Here is a 21953-nt window from a genome sequence, read left to right on the forward strand (position 1 = left end):
TGGTTTAGGTGGGCCTGATCCTAATCCCCAGATCCAGAGGTAACGGCTCACTGTTTGACCAATCACAATGAATGGTTCAGGGTGGTCACATGATCCAAATCTGGGCCAATGAACATTAGCCCTGGGACCTTTACCTGGATGAGCCAGCAAAAACACAGCTCAGCAGAACTAAAAAACAAGAAGCAGATATGCAGAGAAAAAGCAGAAATGGGAGATTGTATGTGTTGGCCTGAGAGAGAGAGAGAAATGGAGTCAGAGGAACCCTTCCATTCCTGTGATTTCTGGTTATACTTCCTGCAGTGAATTCCATGCTATCCCCCCTTGCTTTATAATATACCCCGTTTGTAGTTGAAATTCAAGATTCAACAGTCTTTAGTCAAGATTCATCCAATTTTACATGACAGAAGCTCAAATCAAACTAGCTTAAAAAAGAAAAGGGGGATTTCTGGGCTTATATGATTGGAAAGAAAACTCAAGAGCTGAATCTAAGTGTGGTAGGTTGCAGGAACTCAAATGAGATCACCCAGAAACTGTCTTTTTGTTTATGTTGGCTTCATTCTTAGGATTTCCCATGAGGTAGAAAAAACGGTCCCACAGCAACTCCAGGCTGTGTAGGAACCCCTGCAAAGGGCACCTCTTTCTCAATAATTCAGGAAAATCGAGCTAATTCCCATGAGGCCCCGGATCTGCCACTGCTGGTCACGGCTATCCACTTTCAGCCTAATGGGGAGTAGGGTGGGGAGATAGAGAAAGAGGAAGGAAGGGCATATGTTTGTTTAGTATTTACCACCACCGTAGGGTCACTGTTAGGCCCATTCACAGTCTCAGCTGGCCCCCTTTCAAAGGAGGGTCAATCCTGTTCAAAGAATAAGTCTTTTCTGTGCTTCAGCCCTTCCGGGGCTTACATATGTACAGATGTGCAGTATTTGGGATAATGCCCAAGAAGGATGAATTGTTCTGCGGAGGAGAGTAAGAAGAGAATTTGGAGGGGTTAATAATAATAGTAGTAAAAGGGGCACCTGGGTGGCTCAGTTGGTTGAGCATCTGACTCTTGATTTCGGCTCAGGTCATGATCTCATGGTTTATGGGTTCAAGCCCCATGTCAGGCTTTGTGCTGACCGCTCAGAGCTTGGAGCCTGCTTCATATTCTGTCTCCCTTTCTCTCTCTGCCCCTCCCCAACTTGTGTTCTTTCTCTCTCTCTCTCTCTCTCTCTCTCTCTCTCTCAAAAAAAAACACTTAATAATAATAATAATGGTAGTAGTAGTAATAACTAACATCATTGAGCTAACACTGTGCTAAGGGCTTCCCATGAATTGCTTTATGAAATCCTCACCACAAATCCTGTTACCTTCAACTTTTACGATTCTCATAAAAGATAAGCTTGAGGTTCAGAGAGGTTAAGTAATTCTCCTATGATCACACAGCTGATAAGATGCACAGCCAAGCTCACAGAGACAGGCCCTTGCATTGGACCACTGCACTATTTTGCCTTTCAAGGAAGAGACATGCAAACAAGGAAGATAAAGAGCCAGGACTGGCTGGGGAACTGAGTGAGGTCAAAGGGCTCATGAAACTTCCCAGGGGTGGGGTGACCCGAGAACTTTTAAGAACAGGATGTCCAGTGTTCTGTTTGAAGTTGATTTAATTGTAGCACTTGGAACCATTCACCCCACTTCCCTAAATCTCCCTGTGCCTGCCTACCTTACACACAGATACATTCCTCCATGGGTTTCTGGTGGAAATAGCGGAAGGTGGCCACTGCATTCCCTGTCTCGGCCAGAGCTGTGTAAAAATGAAACAGCAGGCCTGGGTCAGCGGCCCAATCCAGACACTAAACGAATTTACCAGAAGCCACAGCTCTGATGCAGAGGGGAGTGTGAAAAAACAAACCATTCCAGAACTCTCCAAAGGATATTAAAGATATTTTTGCATTTCCACAGGCTGTGGAATATGGATCTGAACCGGTATTTTTAAAATCGTATGGGACTGGGGGACCCCAGCTGACAAATGGGTTGCCTACAGATGGCCGACTGAGGCTTAGAGAGGCCCCGAACCCTGAGAATATCAGCTCCCGTCTGCATCCCTGTGGCTGCAGCCTGGAGCTAGGGTCTGAGGATCCTGACTCCAGTCTGTGTGGCCCAGGTTGGGCATATGTGACAAACATGGGACAGAGACCAGTGCCGGGGGCTCAGTCTCAGACACGGAGCATAAACCCTCTTGTCAGAACTGGGTGTGAAGACAGACGCAGACGCGCTTGGAAGGCTGAGAGTGCTAGCTTGGTGGGAGGGGTCCCCAGGCCTGGCACGAGGCTGCGTCTGCAGAAGGGGCCCCAACTGGCTCCTGCTCTAAGGAGAGGAGAAGAGAGGGGCAGGGAGCCAGGCAGAACTTGGCGAGAGGCTCCGGAGAGGGAATGAGACCAGGCTGGTAAACTGATGAGGAGAAAGTCTGGAACGTGGGGCCTGAGGGGGGAGGGCAGCGCTGGCTGGCCCCAGAGAGCGGCCCAGAGCAGTAGCCTCCTCCTCCTGGAGGAGGGGGAGGCAGGAAGCGGGGAGGTGAACTTGTCCCGCTGCCCACCTGGGCAGACGCAGGCCATTAGGTTTCCCAGAGCAGCAGAGATGCGTCTTGGCAGCTGCCAGAGGGGGTCTGGCCCGGAGGGTGGCCAGGATCTGGCAGCTGCAGGCTCTTAGGCGAGTTCCTGCAGCTCTTCCTCTGGTTTCCAAAAGTTGGCTTCCCCCAGGCTCCCTTCTCCTCGCCGCCTCTTCTCCTCCTCTCTGCGTTTGCACGTTTGCACCGAGGTTGGAGGCATCCCCCGATGACTCCCAGATTTCTGTCTTCTACCCAAGTTCTCTCCTGAGAGCCCCTGACCTCTTATCCTTCACCCCTGGATATGCCACAGGCTCCCCCAATTCAGGACCCAGGCTGAACCCCTCTCTACAGCCCTAGGCATGGGGAGCTGGGGGAGGCAAGAGCTCCCTCCTTCACCCCCTTGCTTCCCTTACCCCACCTCCACGCACAAGGAACTAGACGTCAGGAGTCAGATCCCTGGACTGAGCCATGTTTACCAGCAGGTGGGTGCCAGGAGGAACCCGATGCCTCATGCTGGTGTTCTCCCCTCCTTCCTTCTGGACCCTGTGCTCCACCTCTGCTACCTTCCCAGCCATGCTGTAGAAGCGGTGGGCTAAGTGGGGGCCAGAGGCTTGCTTCTGTTGGCTCCTTCCCCCCTGGAAGGTCATTTGCATGATCCCCTGCCTCACACCCATCCCACTGGGCCCACTTAACAAAGGGATCCTGAGATTTGGGTCTGGCTTTGGAGGAAGCTGGCCTAGGGAGGGCTCAGAGTCAGGCCTGGGAGCAGAAGCCCAACCAATAACACAGTGACCCCGTTTCCCATAAATATGGCTCCCCCAGACCTTGTAGGGAGGGGTGAGTGCAGAGGCAGGTATCCAACCTTCCTGGGTCCCTCTGCCTAGTTCATTCAACAACACCTCACTCCATCCTTATGTCTAATCATCTTTCTCCCTTCAAATCCAATTCCCTTTTGGGGTTCCCTTTGTAAACAGCTTGTTAAGGACTTTCAGCTCATGAGGTTACAGTTATTTTTCTAATAATGGCTACCAACCAGGCCCTGTGAACTCTCCTACCAGTTGGGAGACATGCACCTTTGACAGTGCTTTGGTCCCTTTTTTAGCTCTTAGACCTTTTGGTTATAAAAGAAGGATCAGGGGTGCCTGGGCTGCTCAGTCGGTTAAGCATGCAACTTAGGCTCAGGTCATAAACTCAGTTTGTGCGTTCAGTCCCCGAATCAGGCTCTGCACTGACAGTGGGGAGACTGCTTGGGATTCCCTCTATCTTTTTCTCTCTCTCCCTCTCCCTCTCTCTCTCTCTCAAACTTAAAAAAAAAAAAGTCTCATTCTGGTTAACACCTGATCATTTTTAGGGGCATCTGGCTGGCTCAGTCAGTAGAGCAAGTAACTCGATCTCAGGATCATGAGTTCCAGCCCCATGTTGGGTGTGGAGCCTACTTAAAAAAGAAAAAAAAAAAAAACACCTGGTCATTTTAAAACTTCAGGTTCAGATTTGACCCAAAACTTTCTTCTTTTTCCACAAGGTAAGCTAAGCTGGGAGTTCAAGGTAAGCTAAGCTAGGGCCTCAAATTGTGTGTGTGTGTGTGTGTGTGTGTGTGTGCACGCACAAGAGTACATGCACTTGGGGGAGGGCTGGAGAGGGCAGGGTGGTCTCTGTCACACACACACACGCACATGCACACACCTCCAGGTTCACCTCTAGGGTGGAGGTTGGGGGAGAAGGAAGAGGGAAATGGCCGTTCCTCTAGTGACATCTGGCCAGGCTCTGGTTCCCTTGTTGGGAGTCAGGGCTGGGGCGGACTTAGCTCAAAGCCTGTAGGTCTGGTGATAGTGGGCGGAGGCTCCCAAAGATCCCACGGACCAGGGACCCAATTCCCGGGCCCTCCCCCGGGCACCGGTGGTCCCTCTCCAGACAAGTCTGCACCTGTCAGCTGGCTCCGCAGCCACATTGCCCCCCCTGCCGAGAGGGTGCCAGGGAGTCTGCAGCCCCCACTCCCTTTGGCCCTCCACAGACTCTACTAGGCTCGGTCCCTGCTCCTCTCCAGAACCAGACCCCAGGGCCTTACCCTGGCCGTGTGTCCATGTCCCACTCTGGTGACCCTGGGGCAGGTGGCAGCCCATGGCTAAGCGGACATCCAACCAGGGAATGAAGCGTCAGTTTCCCTTTGTGGAAGTCACCCTGAAACTTTGCAAGCAGCTCCCTTGGGCTCCCATTGCTCAGAGATGGGGCGGGAACCACTGCAGGCCCCCCTTCTCCTCTGTAGGGTCCTGAGGGGCAGGGATGAGATCTTTGTGATGGTTCATTCCCTCAAAAGGCAAATTTCTCCAGGCCCCGGTGCTCTCTGGTAACACCTGCCGAACCAGTTTGCCCCACCCCCGTCCTGGGGGCACCGAGTCCAGGGTGGCCCTCTCCTCGGAGATCCTGCCCTGTTTGGTGACCTCTGGAGCAAAGCTTCCCATCAGGACCCCCCACAGTGCTGACACACCTGCCTGGCAGACAGTGTGCTCCCAGACTCCAAGTCAGGCCCCGGGGAAGCCTGGGAGGCATCCTCAATGCCTTCTTCTTCTCTTCCTGCCCCACAGCATCTGCTCAGTCATCAGACAACCTTCTCTGCTCCCAGTTCAGGGGAGGGGAGAGGTCTTCCTCTCTCACCTGGATGTCGGCACCCCCTCACTGGCTTCCCTGCCACCTCGGCAACCTTCCCGAGACTCCTGAAATGTTAGTCTTTGGTACATCCCTCCCCCTAACACGACTCCCTAACACCTGGAGAAGATTCCAGCTCCTTGGTCCCGCATTCTGGGCCTCTCTCTATTTGAACTCCAGCCTTTTCTCTGGCTAAGTACACCCTGTACCCATTGCTGAGCCCCTTGTGGCAAATAGGTTTCCTCTAGTGCACAACTTGACAGCTGGAAGTGACCAGCCCCAGCATTGTGCTGAGGGCTGGCAGGTTGAATCCATGGGAAGGGGAGTGCAATGATCAATTGGTGATGCCTGCCATGGGCCCAGGGGTGACAGGTCTTGCCACTCTATTCCACTTGTACCGAACTGTCCACCTTTTCCCACCAGGAGTCCACCCTGGGCTCTCCTCCCGCCCCCTCTCCATGGTCCAGGTACTGGGTTATGGCCACCATAAACTCTCCACTTATCTCCAAACTTGCTGCATCCTTGCAAGTGCCATTACCCTGGCCAATACTCCCTTCTCCCTGCCCCTGCATTCATCAAGTCTCTCCTCACTTTTCCATCCTTCTATTGAACTGCGGTGACCTCCCATCTCAGTTTGCTTGGGTTGATGCTGTGCTCCCAGCAGAACTGTTAACAGCACCCCTTTGCTTTCACGCATGTCCCAGTTTGGGATATGAATCGTGTACACTCACCCTGCCTCTAGCACAGGCGATGCTAAAGGCACTCAAGTCAGTTTTAGGTCTGTCTTGTCGGCACCCAGCAGCCCGGTGTCTGACACAGATCGGGACCGTGGAGCGGAGTGGCACTGAACTGGCAGGAAGAAAGAGAGAAAGCAGACAGAGGGGAAAGAGGTGGAGCGGAGTGGCACTGAACTGGCAGGAAGAAAGAGAGAAAGCAGACAGAGGGGAAAGAGGTGGCCAGTGTCAACTGGCAATTGAGTGTGGGCCCCTTGACCCCAGGGGACCGGTTACCGACTGTGTCGGTGAAGCAGACAGGGCTTCAGGAGCTTCCGATCAGCCCAGCAGCTCAGGTCTCCGAGGGGAGGGCTGTGACGGAGACACCCGCCATAGGAGACTATAAAAGTCCCGAGGAAGGCCCAGATACTGCCAGCCCACCAGCCATCGGAAAGTAAGAGTTCTAAAAATACAGCTGGCAGACAGAGAGGAAGTGGGCACAGTGAGGGGGAGGCTGAAGCGCAGCCGTGGCCCCGTCTGCCTGCTCCCCTTTGCCCAGGCCCAGAGGGGGTCCTCCCAGGGCACTGGGGCTGCAGGGTCTTCCAGCTGGAAGTGCTACCGCTGTAAATGTTCCTCCTTCCCTGGACTCTTCCCCCATCCAACTCTTCTTCCCGAAGTTCTTGGCTTAAAGGACACTTCTAGAAAGCCTTCACTGACTCGTCACCTCCTCCCTGCAACCTGGATAGATTAGTTCTGATCTCTCCTCCACAGCTCTGTTAGATCATTACATATGTGATCATCTACCTAACCCCAACGAACCCCCCCCCCACACACACACACAACTTTGATCAGAGGCTGAGAGCAGGGGCTCGAAATCAGGCACCTGGGCTCTAATTCCAGCTGCATCATTTGCAGAGGCTGTGTGACCTTGGGCACGTTTTGTACCTCTCTGTGCCTCACCTGTAAAATCTTGCCTTGCCTATAAAATGGAGACAGCTCCAGCAGCCACCTCACTGGGTTGTTATGAGGGTAGTGTGTCTTGAAGCATGTCGAGTGTTTAGAACCTTCCGTGACACATCAGAGTTCCCCTTATTATTAGCATTAGTGCTAGTATTACTCAAGGGCGGGGCCAAATTGATATTCTTATCTCATCCACAGCACCTAGCAAAGTGCCTGACCTGTTCAATAAGCAACTATCAAATGAACGTGTTTTTATTTATGTATCACCTGGTTCCCAAAAAAGGCTGGAGGCCACATGATGATGCATGTCATGAAAAGTTTGCAAATTTAAAGCACCCTGAAAATGATCATTATTTCTCCTTGACAGTCCAGTCTCTCTGTGTGACAGCTGTGCCTCCGGATGGTGGTCTGCTGCCCGCTAGCTTACACCTGCCGGGACCTGCCTCAGGTAACTTCCGGCCATTGGTCCCAGCTATGCCTTCAAGGCCTCAGCCCCCTCCCCTGCCTTGGCCCAGGAAAACCTCCAAGACACCGCCTGATGAAGACGCTCTCAAGTCCTAGATGGACATATGGGTTGGGGTGTGGGAGCAGGGGCTGGGTCAGACCTCTGCCTGGCTGCTCCAAGAGGCGGCCCCCCCCCCCCCCCCGCCCAGGCCTCTGAGGGAAAGTTGGGTGAGTGAGGACAATGGAGCCATGCTTTAGTTAAATCGTTGCTCTTGGTGGAATCCCAGGGAGCCTGAATAATTGACAGTGTGGTCAGCAGCTGACCGCTGACTTCCCAACACGGTGGAAATCGATCTGGTCAACGTTTACTGGCCGGGCCCCCGGAGGCCTGGGGGTCAGAGGTGAGAAATACTGCCCCATCCTGAGTCCTAATCGAGCAGCATGACCGGAGTCAGGCAGACACTCCATGTGCTCAGTCCTGCCCTCCTCCGAGTCTGTTTCCTTCCCTCTCCTCACAGGCTCTTCACAGAACAGGAGGCGGTATGTACATCAGGAGGAGGGTGCAAACAGTGGGCAGGAGGGGAAGATGATGAGTCTGATTTGGGATGTGTTTGCGTCCAAAGTGCCCACGGCAGAGCCCGGAGGAGAAGGTCCAGTCTCCGGATAATTGCGTCTGGAGCCGATGGGAATGTGCAGCTTGAAGTGGTCCCTGAAGCCACGGGAGGGGAAGGGGCCATCCAGGGGGAGTGCAGAGCGAGGGAAGGAAGCAGTACAGGCACTGAAGGCCACTGATATTTAAGGAATGGCTGTGGGTCCAGGAAGAAGAGACCTCGAGAGGGACAGACAAGGAGCTGCGGGGGAGAAGCAGTGGGGGTGAAGGTCAGAAGGTGGAAGGCTGCCCAGAGGTCGGTGAAGGTCAGGACCTGCTGGATGGAGCCACAAGAAGGCTTAGCAGGGACCGCCGTGGGGGCAGTCGGGGATGAGAGAGGGTGTTGGGTGGGATGGAAAGAGAGCCTGATTTTCCTATTAGCAGGGTCTCTAGAGGCAGGGCCATGAGGGGAGCCTAAGAGCACCCACACGTTTGCTCATATAGACGGAGCTCAGGCATCATTAGGAACACTTAGAATTTAGACCTAGATAAGCCACTACTTGTAAAAATCCCAATTAAAAAAAAACTTTTTTTGATGTTTATTTTTTGAGAGAAACAGAGAGCATGGGGGGGAGGGGCAGAGAGAGAAGGGGACAGATGATCCAAAGCAGGCTCTACACTGACAGCACAGAGCCCAATGCGGGGCTCAAACCCATGGACCCGTGAGATCATGGCCTGAGCTGAAGGCAGATGCTTAACCTTGACTGACTGAGCCACCCAGGTGCCCCTAAAAATCCTAATGTTTAATCACTAAATTCTCCTGAAACCATTATTACACTATATATTAACTAACTTGGATTTAAATATAATTTAAAAAAAAACCCCAAAACCCTGGGGCTCTGGGTAACTCAGTTGGTTGAGTATCTGGCTTCAGCTCAGGTCACGTTCTTGCGTTTCGGTTCATGAGTTTGAGCCCCACACCGGGCTTGCTGCTGTCAGCACAGAGCCTACTTTGGATTTTACATCCACATCTCTCTCTGCCCCTTTCCTGCTCACACTTTCTCTCTCTCCCTCTCTCTCAAAATAAAGAGGCATGAGAAATAATTTAAAAATCCCAATTTTTAGTCTGATAGTTAAGCCTTTTTCAACCTAGTCTCTGCTGTCTTTTCCAGCCTCTTCCCCCACAGCTGTCATCCAGAAAGCTCCTATTAACCCTTTAAATCCCACTTTGAACACCACCTCCCGCCCCATATGATTCCTGACATCTCCCCACGTAGACACACTCACCCTCTCCTCCGTACCTTGTTCATTCATTCATTCCTTCATTCACGGGTGCTGACTGCACACCTACTATGTGCCAGTCTCTGTGCAGACCCTGGGGATTCAGTGGGAATAAGACAGACAGTGACAAACTACATTTCCAACTAGCTGAGGCCAAAAATGGGGAACTTAAGGAAGCAATGAATAACCATACCTAAATGAATACCAAACCAGCAGGGTCACAACTAAACAAACCATGGGCCAGGATGCAGCCAGCTCCCTCTCCTTCCCTTTCCCCTCCCCTCCCCGCATCCCCCCTTCTCTTTCTTCCTTTCTTCTCTCTCTGTCTCTCTGTCTCTGTCTCTCTCTCTTCAGCCTCTCTGTCCTACTCAATTGGCTTCCCTTACTTTGTGGGAAACTTGACCACTCTCAACTCTGAGCCCCCACAGGGAAGAGTGTAACTGGTGACCCTGAGTTCCACTTTAGAAAATCAACTGCAGAGGGGCACCTGGGTGGCTCAGTCAGTTGAGTGTCCAACTCTTGATTTTGGTTTAAGTCGTGATCCCTGGGTCATGGGATCAAGCCATGCGTCCCGCTCCATGCTGAGTATGAAGCCTACTTGAGAGTCTCTCTCTCTCCCTCTGCCCCTCTCCCCTGCTCATGCTCTCTCTCTCAAAAGAAAGGAAAGGAAAAGAAAAAAAGAGAAAGAAGAAGCAAAAAAACAGCAACTGCAGAGAAGGGCCTGTCTGGCCTGGCTTGGGTCCAGAGCCCGGCCCTCCCTAACCAGTCAGCTGAAGCTGGAGAGTGGGGTTATGTGACACCATGGCGGCCTCTGCTGGGACCACCTACCTCTAGGGTGGGGAGAGGAGCTGGCCCCAGAAGGAAGTAGGGATCTCTTTCCAGAAAGAATGGCCCCGGGAGGATGGGGTGGTCCTCCAACCCATTAGGGGTCTCATAAAGCAAAGGGGCCTTGCATCATGGAGGAGGGAATCCTGTTACCAGCAGTCCAGGGGGGATCCTCACCTTTCTGGCGCCCCAGACCCCTCTGGCACTGAGCGAAGACGATGGACCTCTTCTCAGAATAACAGTTTCAAATGCATAAAATACACAGGATTGCAAAGAAAACCAATTATGTTGGTTCTGCCCACAGCCCTCTTGAGAACTTTGGATGTCGAAGGAGTGTGAACAGACAGGTTAATTAGAGATTTGCTCAGAATCTCCTGGAGGAAAGAGCCAGGAGCCTTGGCTTCTCCCTTGAGTGTGGAAGCTGTTAGTCCTGTGTGTGGGGGTGGGGGAGGTGGGGGGGGGGGGTCTGGGATGGCCCTGGGTGAAGCTGGCAGCAAAGGAAATCCTGGAGGGCGTGGGTTGGTGGCCTGGCTCCAGCACGGGCTGCATAAGAAGGGTTCTCGGCTGCAGTTAGTAAAAACTGACTCCAGTTAACCTAAAGGAATTGTCTGGAAAAGTGTCAGGTGGTGCATGCAAGGGAACTGGAGAAACAGGCTTAACAGGAACCCAGAGAGTTAAAGCCCAGCCAAGGTGCCATCTGCCAGCTGGTCCCTGGGGCTCCTGCTGGTACCTTGGGACATGGAGATGATGTATCACACATCACTAGATGCCATTCTGCTGCAGTGGCCTTTAAAGTTCGACTGGCCCTGTGCCTGTGTCACTGTAAAGATTCAAAGTCCTTGGGGTGCACCTGGGTGTCTTGGTCCGTTGAGCATCCGACTTTGGCTCAGGTCACTATCTCACCGTTCCTGAGTTCCAGCCCCGCGTCAGGCTCTGTGCTGACAGCTCGGAGCCTGGAGCCTGCTTCGGATTCTGCGTCTCCCCCTCTCTCTGCCCCTCCCCTGCTTGTGCTCTTTCTCTGTCTCTCAAACATAATAAATGTTGAAAAAAATTAAAATACAAAACAAAGCAAAGTCCTGGGAGGGCACGTCCATTTGGCCACACTCTGGGCCACATGTCCCTATTCTAGCTGATGGGGGTGCAGATATCTGCCCCGATCAGCTTCTGTAATGGGAGGTCCTCTCACCATCTTGGGATCCCCCAAATAGATACTGGTTAACAAAAGTGGCAAATGTATGCTATAGCTAGTTCTTTTCTTTTTTTTTTAAAGTTCATACATGTATTTTGAGAGAGAGAGAGAGAGAGAGAGAGAGAGAGGGAGTGTGTGTGTGTGTGTGTGTGTGTGTGTGTGTGTGTGTGTGAGCTGGGGAGGGGCAGAGAGAATCCCAAGCAGGCTCTGTGCTGCCCGCATGGAGCCCAACAACGCGGGGCTTAAACCCACGAACTCCAAGATCATGACATGAGCTGAAGTCGGACACTTAACCAGCTGAGCCACCCAGATGCCCTGCTATAGGTGGCTCTGAGGGACGTGTGCATACATGCATGTGTGCACGTGCGTGTGCACACACGTGCAGGTGAACTGAGGAGCCAGGCCATCTCTCCAGAGCTGTTCTATTGAGAGCCCAGGCCTGTGGCAGTGTGAAGTGACAGGTGACCTGGGGAGAGAGGCTCCCTCCACCTCCCCCGAAAAGGAAAGACTGCAGAGAATAGGGCCTTTCAGAAAATGAACCAGGCGTTCCAGTTTCTTCTCTGCAGTCTTTTAGAAACAGGGATCGCTGACTCCTTTTGGACTGAGTTGGCAAGGACCCCAGCAGTCTCAGTCTTATCGTGGGATGGGGTCTCTCTAGAGAGAAGTAAATAGACTTCCAGTGATCAATGGGAGGGAGGGCTCAAAAAGACAAGTCCTTATTCTGAACCTCAGGCTGAGGACATTAGCTGCCTGCACCTGCTACCGCACCCCACCGCCTCCACGCTGTGAGCCCCAAGAGGGCAGGTCTGCCTTCTTAGCCATCCCTGCCCAGGCAGCTTCTAGCCCAGGGCCAGACACTGAGACCTGGTCCACTACCCACCAGTCTGTGTCTTCTTCCTTCTGAACACACAGCCAGACTACACTTCCCAACCTCATTTGCAGTTAGGTATGAAATATGACTTAGGAATGGCCAGTGGAACATGCATAGAAGCAACATGGGCCACTCCCCAGCCTGACATTAATTAAAACAAACAAAAAAAAGACTCCAGGCACTTGGGTGGCTCAGTTGGTTAAACATCCATTGGTTAAACATGGCTCAGGTCATGATCTCATGGTTCATGAGTTCAAGCCCCGTGTCGGGCTCTATGTTGACAGCTTGGAGCCTGGAGCCTGCTTCAGATTCTCTGTCTCCCTCTCTCTCTGCCCCTCTTCCACTCACACTCTGTCTCTCTCTCTCCCCAAAATAGATAAGCATTAAAAATTTTTTTTAATTAAAAAAAACCTGTAAAAATCTGTAAAAATGTGCAATCTTCAGAATTCTTTCCCTATCCAGCTAAAAGCGGATGATTCTGAGGCCCTAGAGGAGGGTGCAGCCACAAGTAAGGAACCTGGGTCCATGAGTTACCATCTAGAAGGCTCATTCATTAACCAGAACACCTGCCATGTGAGCAAGAAAGACAACTCCATTGTGCCACTGAGGTTGAGGGCCTATCTATTACAGCAGCTGGGGCTCACTAATACACTCAGAAAACGGTTGCTGAACAAGGTGTTCTCTGATCTTGGACAAAGGACAGTCCTGGGCCTCAGATTCCTCCACTAGGAGAAGACTAGACCTGGTAATGTCTAGGGACCCTTCCTTCTAAAGAAAGGGAAGATTTAAGCCACGCCCACATATGCTCCTGCACTGGGAGCTGTTCCTGTAAGGACACCCTGGAATGCCTTTCGAGATACTATTTCTCCCAAGCACCCAAAGGAGGACAGCATTCTGGAACCTTGTTTTTAACAGACGTCAGTGCAACAAAAACACACGCTAATGACCAGTAAAATGTGCTGACCAACTCCAATGACAAAATGTGTTTGTTTATATGTATTTTTATAGTTTACTGGATAATAAAAGGAACTGTATTTTAATCGGATGCTTTTGTAAATCAGGTGCGGACCTCCACACGCCTCTCTATGCACCACCAGCACTGCAGGGAAAGAGGAAGAGGCAGTTTTTGTTCTTAGTGCCTTGTGATCCTGTGGGACTATGTGGCCGTCCTTGTCGCTGTTTTCTCCAGCATCTCCAAGGCTGGCAGGAGGGAGAGTGCGAGGGGAAGACGGAGAACAGCAGAAGTTGTTGTGGAGCTCCCTAGCAGGAGCTGGGGTCCTTCTCCCCTTTCTGATGGGGAGAACAGGCATGGGCTGGGACTCGGTCATGCAGGCCTTTGGACTGTCGTGATGGCTCACACTGTGTGTGCCAGGCACTGCTCTGAATGCTTCACATATGCTAACTCATTTAAACCTCATGATCACCGGGGCGCCTGGGTGGTGCAGTCGGTTAAGCGTCCGACTTCAGCCAGGTCACGATCTCGCGGTCCGTGAGTTCGAGCCCCGCATCAGGCTCTGGGCTGATGGCTCGGAGCCTGCAGCCTGTTTCCGATTCTGTGTCTCCCTCTCTCTCTGCCCCTCCCCCGTTCATGCTCTGTCTCTCTCTGTCCCAAAAATAAGTTAAAAACGTTGAAAAAAAAAAAAAAAAAAACCTCACGATCACCTTTTGTGGGGACGAGGGCTCATTTTACAGATAGGGAAACCGGGGCACGGAGAGGTTGAGAACTAGCCCAAGGTCACACAGCTGGTGTGCTCTCACCTGGCCTGACTTTGGTTCCAGAACTGCCTCTCTCGGTGGGGAGAAAGATTTTGATCCTTATCCTAAAAGCCACCGACAGCAGAGGAGAGGAACAGCCTAGTAAACACAGACTCTAAAGCAGGGGCTCTCACCGGGGCGGAGGGGGATTTTGCCCCCGAGGGGACATATGGCAATGTTCAGAGACATTTTCGAGTGTCACAAGTGAGGAGGACGTGCTACCAGCATCTAGAGGGTAGAGGCCAGGGCTAAGACATCCTATAATGCACAGGAGGGCCCCCCACCCCCAAAACAAAGAATTACCTGGCCAAAAAGATGTCAATAGTGCCAAAGCTGAGAGAAATCTGTGCTCAAGTCAGACAGGCCTGCAGCCTCTGCCACTTCCTAGCTGTGTGGCCCTGGGCAACTGACTTCGCCTCTCTGAGCCTTAACATCTTTGGAGAACACTGGGCATGGCAATGATGAGAGCAAGCCCTGACACATGGGGAGGGCTCAATAAATGCCTCCTCTTCTGCTTCCCTGTGCTTCCCCCACCCCTCACCCTGCCCCAGGCCCCGCCACATGTCTTGAGCAAGAAACAGAGCCCGGCCTTCCACAGTGAGTCTGGGAGAGTTATGAGTTTATATTCCCCTGCTCACTCCTGGCTGTGCCGACGTCCTCAGCTCCTCTAATTACTTATTTAAAGGCTATCGATTCCTTGGCTGCTGCCGGGCGGCCTCGCGGAATTGCAGGTCTCGCAAATAGCTGAAGCGCCCGGCAGCCACTGGGGCCTCGGCCTGACATAACCAGGCAGGGGGTTATTTTCGCCGGGGATGCTTGTGAAATATTCATGTGCTGATTTAAATACCGAGGATGTCAGAGCTAGAAAGGGCCAGAGAGATCATAACGGCAAAGCTTACCCTGATTCAGAAGAGAATGCAGCTGGATGTGGTTCGGAGGGAGCCGGGCAGAAGCGGAGACCCGTGCATGTAGGTTCAAGACAGATACAAGGCCCCGTGCTCAACGTGGGACCTCGGGCGGGTCGCTTGCCCATTCTGGGCCTTTCAACTGTAGTGAGAAAAAGGGGTTGGTGAGGCTGAACTGAGATGGGTATATAAAAATAAACCCAGCACATAGTACGGCTGCAAAATTTAATTGCATTTGAAGTCAGCGAGCCCGTCTGAGCCTGAATTTCCTCTTCTAGATATTTCCTAGCGTTGTTAAAGCTATATGAGATCACACATGTGATCACCATTTATCAGGCCAGAGACAAAGTGATAGCTGATAAATTTTAACTGTGTGTGACTAGCACATATTAGTGCCCAGGTGCTGTGCTAAGTCCCAGGTGCTGTGCTAATTGCTTAACAGGCAATAGTTCTCTGAATCTCCCAACAACCATGGTGAAAGTTGATTTATCGGAGTCCCGGTGGCCGATGTGCTGGTGAACTGACTGTCAGGGGCAGAGTGGGGATGGAAGGGGAGGCCGGGGAAATCCTGATTTGCAATGTTTGCCAATTTACGTGGTGTCAATACTCCCACCGTGGCCCACTCCAAGCTAGCGACATGACGTCACCAAACAGAGTTGCAGTGAGATGTGCACACTGCTGGATCTCTGTTCACAGATGAGGAAACTGAGGCTCAGAGAGGTTGAGTGATCTGCCCCAGAGAATTGGCTGAAACAGATCTATTCACCCCCTTAAATGTCAGCCCTCACCTGTCTCCCGGGTCAGAGCTGAATGGGGTCACCGAGGCTGACTTGGCCAAGGTCACATATCATGATGGGTCAGCACTAGAACATTCTCCCAGGCCGGGGTTCTTCCCGTCAGGTACTGAGCCAGGCTGGGGGCCCCACGTGACCTCCCCTCCCACCCCCGTAGCTTGGTCAGGAAGGTAATGGAACCACACTTTATGGAGCACTGGCTCTAGGCTGGACCCTGTGTTAGGCGATTGATCCCAGCCAACCTGTGCAGTAGGAATTCTGTCAATTAACAGAGGACACCGACATGCACACAGCTGAAGTGACTTGCCCAAGGCCACAGAGCTGGGATGCTGGAGGACAGGGTTCAAACCCAGGTTCTCCAATGCCTGCAAAGCCCACGTCCCTTCTTCTCTCCCATCTGGCCAGGCCCTCACCCTGAACCACCAGCCTACAGACAGCCTGCTCCTCAGGGGGCCCGATGTGGAAACCCCACAGGCATTACAGACAGATTAGTTTAAAAACAAAAAACGAAACACAGTTCTTTTCTCTGTGTCAGGGAGGTATATTGGAATCACCTAGGACTTTTAATAAATCAATCACCACGTCCCACATCAGACATTTGATTCAGGTCTTGGGAAGGAGGTGTGAGGCCCCGGTGGCTCTGGTGGTTAAATACTTTACGGGGAGTAAAGTCCCAGGGAGTCTGATGGGAAGCCTGTCCTGGGAGCCCCTGCCCTGTTTCTTTGTTGCCCTTTGTACCCCTCAGGACAGGCTGATGTGTTAGACCCTAAAGAAGGACCCCCGAGGGTTACTGTTCACGCGGCCCTCGAAGGAGCCAAGAATGTGTTAGCACTGTGTCGTTTCTGGGGCCTGAGACGGACACACATCAGCTTCAGCCTCGTCCTGAATTAGTCCCTCTGCCACAGAACTGACCTCCAAGAGCGAGAGGCCCCAGACAGCCACAGAAAGCGACTTTCTCAGTCCCCTTCCTCGGTAGCCCCTGTCCCACTCATTTTTACTTGCTACATATTTACCAAATGCCTAGTGGGGGCCAAATACTGGGCTGGGGGCTGGGGATACAACAGTGCGCAGGGACATGGTACCAGCCCTGAAACATCACACAGACCCATGGATGCAACTAGATGAAGCAAACTCGCATTCACTACAATCCCGGGAAGAGCCTGGCTTGGTTCAAAAAAATGAGGTACGCTGCGGGAGGCAGAAGGCAAAATGTTGATGTCTTGCTCCTGAAAAGGGAGGAGAGGAAGAGAAGGCAGGGCAGGAGTGAGAGAGGCAGAAGCCAGCAGGTGGAGAAAGCCTGGGGTGAGCTCAGGGAGACGGCTCTGGAGCAGGTTCCGGTAGACCCTCCTTTGCGACACCTACAGCAAAGGGCGTGTTGCTTGTGCATGGTTTGTATAAGGAGCTCAGAGGAGCTTCCACTCTGGGGCCAACATCATGCAGTCCAGGGACCATAAGGAGATGGGGCTGTGAAAAAAAAAAAAAAAAGGTTTCTGCAGAAACGGCAGGGGCAGAAGACTCTAGCTGGATGAAGAGGTCCCAGGGCCCCAGCTGTCATCTGGGTCACATGGTAAGGCAGGCTTTTTATCAAGGAATTGCCCAAATGTGAGGAGGCACAGGAAGGGGAATTGCATGGCCTTGGGAAGTACACTGGGGTTCCCCACGTGGTTTGGGGAGAGGCAGATCACAGTTACCATTGATGGAACAGTCCTTAGGTGCCATTTTGTGCCACACAAATACTCACCAGCTTTTTGCAAGGTAGCAACTATTATTATACCCATTTTATAGCTGAGGAAATGAAGGCTCAAGGGGCTGATGTGACTTGCCTAAAGACACAAAGCTGTGTGTCACAGAGCCAGGATTTGAATCCAGGTCTTTAGGACTTGAAATGCCATGCTCATGACCCCGAAGCTGTAAAGGCTGCCTCACCTTCTATTTCTCCCTTATTGGAAAGCCCACAGGCCTATGGATAGCAGAAGGGACAGAATTTGCATGCACACCAGGCCACCTAAAGGCTGCACGCAAATGTGCATTATCAGGGGCGCCTGGGTGGCTCAGTCAATTAAGCACCCCACTTCAGCTCAGGTCATGATCCCATGGTTCATGAGCTCGAGCCCTGCCTTGGGCTCTGTGCTGACAGCTCGGAGCCTGGAGCCTACTTCAGATTCTGTGTCTCCCTCTCTCTCTGCCCCACCCCTGCTTGCACTCTGTCTCTGTCTCTCAAAAAATGAATAAACATTAAAAGAAAATTAAAAAAAAAAAAAAAAGAGCATTATCAGTCTAAGTTACAGCTGAGGGACTCCCGGCTCAGAGTAAGGGAACTTGCCCAAGGTCGTAGGTGAGAAAGTTGCAGGGCTGGGATTGGAACCCAAGAACCTGGGGCCTTTGCACCGCCCCCCACATCTGTTTGAAGGCAGCGGCCTCCACCTGCCCCCAGCCCTTGAACCCCTGCTACTCTGTCAACTCGGGGGTAGCAGGCAGTCTGGGCTGGGTCTCTAGAGCAGGCCCAAGTCTGGGCCTCAGAGCAAGGTCATCGGGCAGCCCAGGAGCTCACCACCTTCCCAGCCCACAGGGAAATCTTTAAATGGTGTCAGGTTCATTGCCTTTGTGGTAGAAAAAAGAAAAAAGACAAGGCAGAAGTGCAAGGAAGATGGGGCCCAATTCCTGCTTAACTCATCCCGTTTGGCTGAGTCAGCAATGCAGCGAGGCCTCCCTGGCCTCAGAGGAGAATAGCAGGAATCTGCAGATGCGCTGGAATTTCTCCGCACCGGCTGGCATGGGTGGCGATGGTGCCGAGATCAGAGGGGAAATGGGCTGCTGTCGTGATTCTCTGGTTCTAGTTTCTTCCTCTACCCGCTCCCACCCTGCTTCTTGCCCATGGCTTTGAAAGGCCACTCGTTTCAGACTTGCACTCGACAGTCTAGAAAGCCCTTACAAAGAGCCCTAAGGTCTCCAAAGTGATTTATGAATTTGAAGTGCCTTTCAGATTATAAAAAGCTAATCTGCAACAGCCTCCTTAATGCGGCAACGTTCACAAAACACTTTGCAAGTCACTGTGTGGAGTACAGTTTGCAACCTCGTTTGCAGCCAAAAAGTGCCCGCCTCTCAAGAGAGGACTTTACAGTTTGTAAATCCCAGTTGCACCCCTCGCCTCATTTGAACTGCGGACCGCTCCCCTGTGAAGGCTAATAATAATATCTATCACTTTCGAAGCACTTTACCTACGTTAACACATTGCAGTGGCACGGCAATCGGATGATTGTTATCCCCGTTGACAAAGAAGGAGTTCCAGAGGTACAGTGAGACAGAGTATCACAGGGCTGTAGGTAGCAGAGGCTGGGTTTGAGGCACTGACATTCGATGGGATGAAGGCAGGTTTTGTGCCCATTTTTCAGATGAGGCAAATAGAGGCCCACTTCTGCCCTGTTCACTGTGTGACCTTGGACAGGACCGGGCACATCTCTTGGCCTTCCTTTTCCTTCTCTACAGAATCAAAGGGATAAGCGCTGCCCTGCTCTCTTCCCAGCTCTGAACAAATGTAAGATATGGAAGTGACCAAGGAGGAGGGCCAAGCCCGAGGATACATGGTAGGCTCATTCCCTGTGCCACGGCTATTTTTGGCAGGAGTCCACTGAGGCCTGGCTCTGTTCTGCACAGAAGGTCACCTGGAGGCCTCTCCTGAGACCTCCTGTCTCACACACAGGAGGAGGGAGAGTGGGGTAGTTGGGGGAATGGGGCAGGGAACTTCCCTGGGGGCCTGACATAGGGAAGGCAGCTGCAGAGAGGACAGCAGCCTCCCCCTGAGCACCTCTAGTGAAAGGCAGAGAAAAAAATCATGCAGTCCAACCCACAACCCATCGTACAGATGGGGAAACTGAGGTCCAGAGAGGGGAGGGACTCACTTACGGTCATGCAAAGGCTTGGATGCAAAAGTGGGACTGGAATTTATTTCTAGGCTCTTCCCATGGCACATGCTGGGAATCTGGCTTTTGATCTAACAAGGTCTCAGATCATTTGTTCATTCATTCATTCATTCATTCATTCTTCCATTTACCCAGTCGGTCAGCCAGTCATTCAACAAACATTTCCTGAGTATGTGTTACATGCCAGACCCTAGAGATAATCGTGGTGAATACAGTCATGGTCCTGGCTCTTGTCAGGGCATCGTCTAGAGCAGTGCTTCCCAGTGGCCAGTGCAGTAGCCGCATGTAGCCGTTGAGAACTTGAAATGTGTCTACTCCAACCTGAGATGCGTTGTAAGTATATAAGACACACTGGATTTTGAACATTTAGTAAGAAAAAAAAGTTAAAAAAAAATCTCAACAATTTAAAAAATCTGGATTACATGAAATGATATTGGAATCTACTGGGTTAAATAAAACATTAACATTTGGGGTGCCTGGGTGGCTCAGTCGGTGACACGTCCGACTTTGGCTCAGGTCATGATTTCACGGTTCATGAGTTCAAGTCCCCTCAATGGGCTCGCTGCTGTCAGCACAGAGCCTGCTTTGGCTCCTCTGTCCCCCTCTGTCCTTGCCCCTCCCCTGCTCGAACTCTCTTTCTCTCTCTCAAAAATAAACACTAAAAAAATAAAACATTAAAATTAACTTCAGATGCTTATTTTTTTTTTTAAGTGGCTACTAGAAAATGCAAAGTAAAAATGCCGTAGGTGGGGCATTGTATGGGGCAGCGCCGGTCTGTTGGGAAGGTCTGAAGACGAACAGGGAACCTGCTGGCGGCCTTACCTCTGCCCCCACGCTGGCCAGAGGTGCAGACAGGTTCAGACCACATGTGGAAGGCTGGTCCAGACACAGCGAGGGTCCGAGAGACGGGGCCAACTTACTCCCATGACTTCTCAGTGGGTATCCAGTGCCCTCTGCAGGGGCCCCGGGAGCCCCCTTGCCTCTCTTCCTCCTCCATTTCCTTTCCTGCTCACCCCGGAGCCCAGAGGCCAGCTCCCTTCCACGTCTGTCTCACGCCACCCCAGATTGTCTCTGACAGATCGAAGGCCACTTCACCTGGTGTGGTCATTTTCCGGCCCCGCCCATGCATCAGAGAGGGGCATTTATGTGACATGGCACTTCCTGAGGGGCCGAGCACTTGGGGGCACCCGCCCTGTGGCCGCGCTGCCTGCAGCCTGCCCTGTCTCCGCCCTCACCGGCTGTGGCCGCCACCCCTAACGACCCACCGGGTCACAATGGGGCTTCACAAATCGCAGGGAAAGCACGGGAGGGCCTCAGCTGTGGTGGGAGGTCGGGGGGAGGTGGCACTTGAGCTGAAGCCCCTAGGTAGATGTAACCAGAGAGGGACAGCATGCCTGGCAAAGGGAACGGGAGGTACGGAGGCACAGATCTCTGGGGCACAGAGAGCAGGACATGGTGGGAGGTGGGCTCCAGAGATGGTCAGAGGCCAGAGCACAGGATCTTAAGGGCCTCACTGAGTTTGGTCTTTATCTAGAGGACACTGGGGAGCCATGGAAGGCATGGAAGCAGGGGAGTGCCTGGAAGCCTAAAGCTCTCTCTGGCCCCGGACGGGGAGTGAGGGAAGCAGAGCCTGAAGCCCGCTTGCTGTTCTTTGGACGGCTGGGGCTGGCCCGTGGCAGGGCTTGCGGGAATCCCAGCTCCACTGCCTCCTCGCTGTGTGATCTTGACCAGATGACCTCCCTCTCTGAATTTGAGTTTCCTCACCTGTGAACTGGAGACGACAGTAGTGATTCTCTGAGGGGGTTTTGGGGTTTGGAGGAAGAATCAGAGACATACTACTCGTGAAGCTTTTGGCACAAAGTGGGGCCACAAGTGGTCGTCCCCTTTCCTTTCCCTTCCGAGTTCCCACCCCACCTGTCAAACCCCGTGCCCCCACTCCTCAGGCAGCAGGAAGCAGGATCCGCGGAATGGTGCTGCACCGTCAGAGTATTTATAGCTGTGTTCTGTCAGCACGTTGTTGTTCAGTTACACATATATTTTTACATTCTCCTCCGTCACACATGGCTTCTCGGTGTGGTTGAGAAGCGGGGGGGGGGGGGGGGGTGGGTGGATGCAGAGGGTGGCAGGGGTGGGAGGTGGAGACAGATGGCCCAGGACAGCACCTAGGGACCTGAGGACCCAGCCTGGGTCATTTCTCTCCCAGCTCAGAAACCATCAGTGGCTCCCCACTGCCCTCTGCACAAAGTCCAGACTCCCTCACGGGGCCGGGAGGGGCCCCTCAGGACTCCACGGTGGCATTGTTTTGCCACTTGCTCTCGGCTCCACCCATCTGAGCAGGAGAAAGGGAGCTGGACTTCACTGCCACTCGGCTCACCAGCTGTGTGACCCAGAGCAAGTCTCTTTACCTTTCTGAGCCAACCGTGGTTTCCTCTGAGCCGGGGGCACAGCTTCCAAACTCTGGAGCTTCAGTAAGGACT

The 21953-nt window shown here is 52.5% G+C and overlaps 1 protein-coding gene across 6 annotated transcripts; it reads right to left on the reverse strand.

The window, feature by feature from the left end:
- Positions 1-387: 387 nt before the first annotated feature.
- On the reverse strand, positions 388-20669 carry LOC122232990. 6 transcript variants are annotated; one of them, XM_042963743.1, is made up of 7 exons: positions 20572-20669; positions 16919-17020; positions 16662-16782; positions 14757-14904; positions 5962-6079; positions 1703-1783; positions 388-957 (listed from the first exon to the last, which is right to left on the reverse strand). In XM_042963743.1, the coding sequence occupies exons 2-7, from the start codon at positions 17006-17008 to the stop codon at positions 886-888; spliced, it is 630 nt and encodes a 209-aa protein (XP_042819677.1). In that variant the 5' UTR covers positions 17009-17020; positions 20572-20669; the 3' UTR covers positions 388-885. The 6 variants fall into 6 exon arrangements, with proteins under 6 accessions (XP_042819677.1, XP_042819676.1, XP_042819678.1 ...); XM_042963742.1 differs by having other exon boundaries at positions 20299-20669; XM_042963744.1 differs by lacking the exon at positions 20572-20669 and adding an exon at positions 18775-18815.
- Between the last annotated feature and the right edge of the window lie 1284 nt (positions 20670-21953).

Source organism: Panthera tigris, chromosome D4 (genome assembly GCF_018350195.1).
Source record: "Panthera tigris isolate Pti1 chromosome D4, P.tigris_Pti1_mat1.1, whole genome shotgun sequence".
NCBI lineage: Eukaryota > Metazoa > Chordata > Mammalia > Carnivora > Felidae > Panthera > Panthera tigris.

Excerpts from the sequence above, each read along its gene's own strand:
- LOC122232990 (XM_042963743.1), bottom strand. The coding sequence starts at position 17,008 with ATGGTCCCTGGACTGCATGATGTTGGCCCCAGAGTGGAAGCTCCTCTG. Across the intron at positions 16,783-16,918 it reads CAAGCAACACGCCCTTTGCT|GAGCAAGACATCAACATTTT; the intron begins GTAGGTGTCGCA and ends CTCCCTTTTCAG. Across the intron at positions 958-1,702 it reads GGAATGTATCTGTGTGTAAG|AACAATTCATCCTTCTTGGG; the intron begins GTAGGCAGGCAC and ends TCTCCTCCGCAG.